The 2062-nt window shown below is 38.0% G+C and overlaps 1 protein-coding gene across 1 annotated transcript in view; it reads right to left on the bottom strand.

The window, feature by feature from the left end:
• Window positions 1-1381: 1381 nt before the first annotated feature.
• The window catches only part of LOC130568716 (interferon-induced protein with tetratricopeptide repeats 5-like), a 2634-nt gene continuing 1953 nt past the window's right edge, over window positions 1382-2062 (bottom strand). Inside the window, exon 3 of the mRNA XM_057357686.1 lies at window positions 1382-2062. Coding sequence (XP_057213669.1) covers window positions 1645-2062 — 418 coding nt within the window. The 3' untranslated portion in view covers window positions 1382-1644.

Genomic DNA, 2062 nt, shown 5'->3' with positions numbered 1-2062 from the left:
CTGGTAGCTTTGGCACTGTGTGCAGGTGCCAAGTCCTGTTGGAAAATGAAATCTGCATCTCCATAAAGTTGGTCAGCAGCAGGAAGCATCAGAAGCGTCTCGCCTGGGCTAAAGACAAAAAGGACTGGACTGCTGCTGAGTGGTCCAAAGTTATGTTCTCTGATGAAAGTAAATTTTGCATTTCCTTTGGAAATCAGGGTCCCAGAGTCTGGAGGAAGAGAGGAGAGGCACAGAATCCACGTTGCTTGAGGTCCAGTGTAAAGTTTCCACAGTCAGTGATGGTTTGGGGTGCCATGTCATCTGCTGGTGTTGGTCCACTGTGTTTTCTGAGGTCCAAGGTCAACGCAGCCCAACTTTATGGAGATGCAGATTTCATTTTCCAACAGGACTTGGCACCTGCACACAGTGCCAAAGCTACCAGTACCTGGTTTAAGGACCATGGTATCCCTGTTCTTAATTGGCCAGCAAACTCGCCTGACCTTAACCCCATAGAAAATCTATGGGGTATTGTGAAGAGGAAGATGCGATATGCCAGACCCAACAATGCAGAAGAGCTGAAGGCCACTATCAGAGCAACCTGGGCTCTCATAACACCTGAGCAGTGCCACAGATTGATCGACTCCATGCCACGCCGCATTGCTGCAGTAATTCAGGCAAAAGGAGCCCCAACTAAGTATTGAGTGCTGTACATGCTCGTACTTTTCATGTTCATACTTTTCAGTTGGCCAAGATTTCTAAAAATCCTTTCTTTGTATTGGTCTTAAGTAATATTCTAATTTTCTGAGATACTGAATTTGGGATTTTCATTAGTTGTCAGTTATACTGATCAAATTAAAAGAAATAGACAAATAGAAATATATCAGTCTGTGTGTAATGAATGAATATAATATACAAGTTTCACTTTTTGAATGGAATTATTGAAATAAATCAACTTTTTGATGATATTCTAATTACATGACCAGCACCTGTATATATATATATACAAAGTATATATATACATATATATATATATATGTATATATATGTATATATACTAATAATATAATGTATACTCTAAACTGTATTTTACTGTTTATTGTTGTCATATTAGATGAACAAGCTCATAAAGTACATTTTTACTTTATAATTATAAATTATACTGCATCATTCAACGAATTTGCATAGATTGTAGCCAAACACTTACCTCATCTTGAGTCTGTATAGGAAATATTGTAGAAGCTGTTTGATGGAGGAGATGGTCCCAGCATGGCTTTTATGTTCTCTCCCAGAGATGGGAGGATCAAAATCAAAATCAGAATGGAAACTGAAACCTTGAAAGAGAGCACTAGAGGAAGCCTTAAAGCTGTGAATTATTAGCAAGACAAAAAGGTAAGTTTCATGCTATATTTTTATTAATATAAATTAAATTGATTAACATATTACATTCATTAACAACTTATTCAGGATATAATTGCATTCTGCCTAAAAAGTCACTTTGTGCCAGACTGTTTACATGCCCAAGTGCAAAATAAAAATGCTTTGTTCTGTAAAACAACAAAAATCAAGAGCCACAGCATGTGTAAAATATTGTTTATAATGAATACAGTAAGTCATTACTAATAATAGCAAGTCTTTTGCTAAATATATATACAAGTAACAGTTCAGTTATGTTAGTCTCATTCCCTTGGCAAAGGTTTCTGAAAGCACATCAGTATCTGAGTGCTGTTGGGCTCTCTTGAGATATATCTCCGCTTGTGCCTCCTGCTTGTCTTCAGCAGATACAAAAGCCAAAATCTCAAAAGCTTCTTTGACTTTGCTCTGTGTGTTGAGACGCTTCTCTGCAATCTGTTTGAGCTTCTTGCCAGCTTGTTTTCTGTCATAGCTGTCTATGGGAATCTTGTATGCTATCTTGAACTGACCGATTGCTTTTTCTTCATCCTTTCTCTTATAGAGCAAAAACAAACCATATGAGGTGTGGCAGTGCTGCTTTTCAAAATCACTGAGAGACGTGTCGCTTATCAGGCTGGTAAAGATCTTCTCTGCCTCTCCTTGTTGTCGGTTCTCACCGTAGGCTTCTGCTAAA

This window comes from Triplophysa rosa, linkage group LG18 (genome assembly GCF_024868665.1).
Source record: "Triplophysa rosa linkage group LG18, Trosa_1v2, whole genome shotgun sequence".
Classification (NCBI taxonomy): domain Eukaryota; kingdom Metazoa; phylum Chordata; class Actinopteri; order Cypriniformes; family Nemacheilidae; genus Triplophysa; species Triplophysa rosa.
Note: the sequence above shows the minus strand (reverse complement) of the source record. Positions and strands in the feature narration are given on the sequence as shown.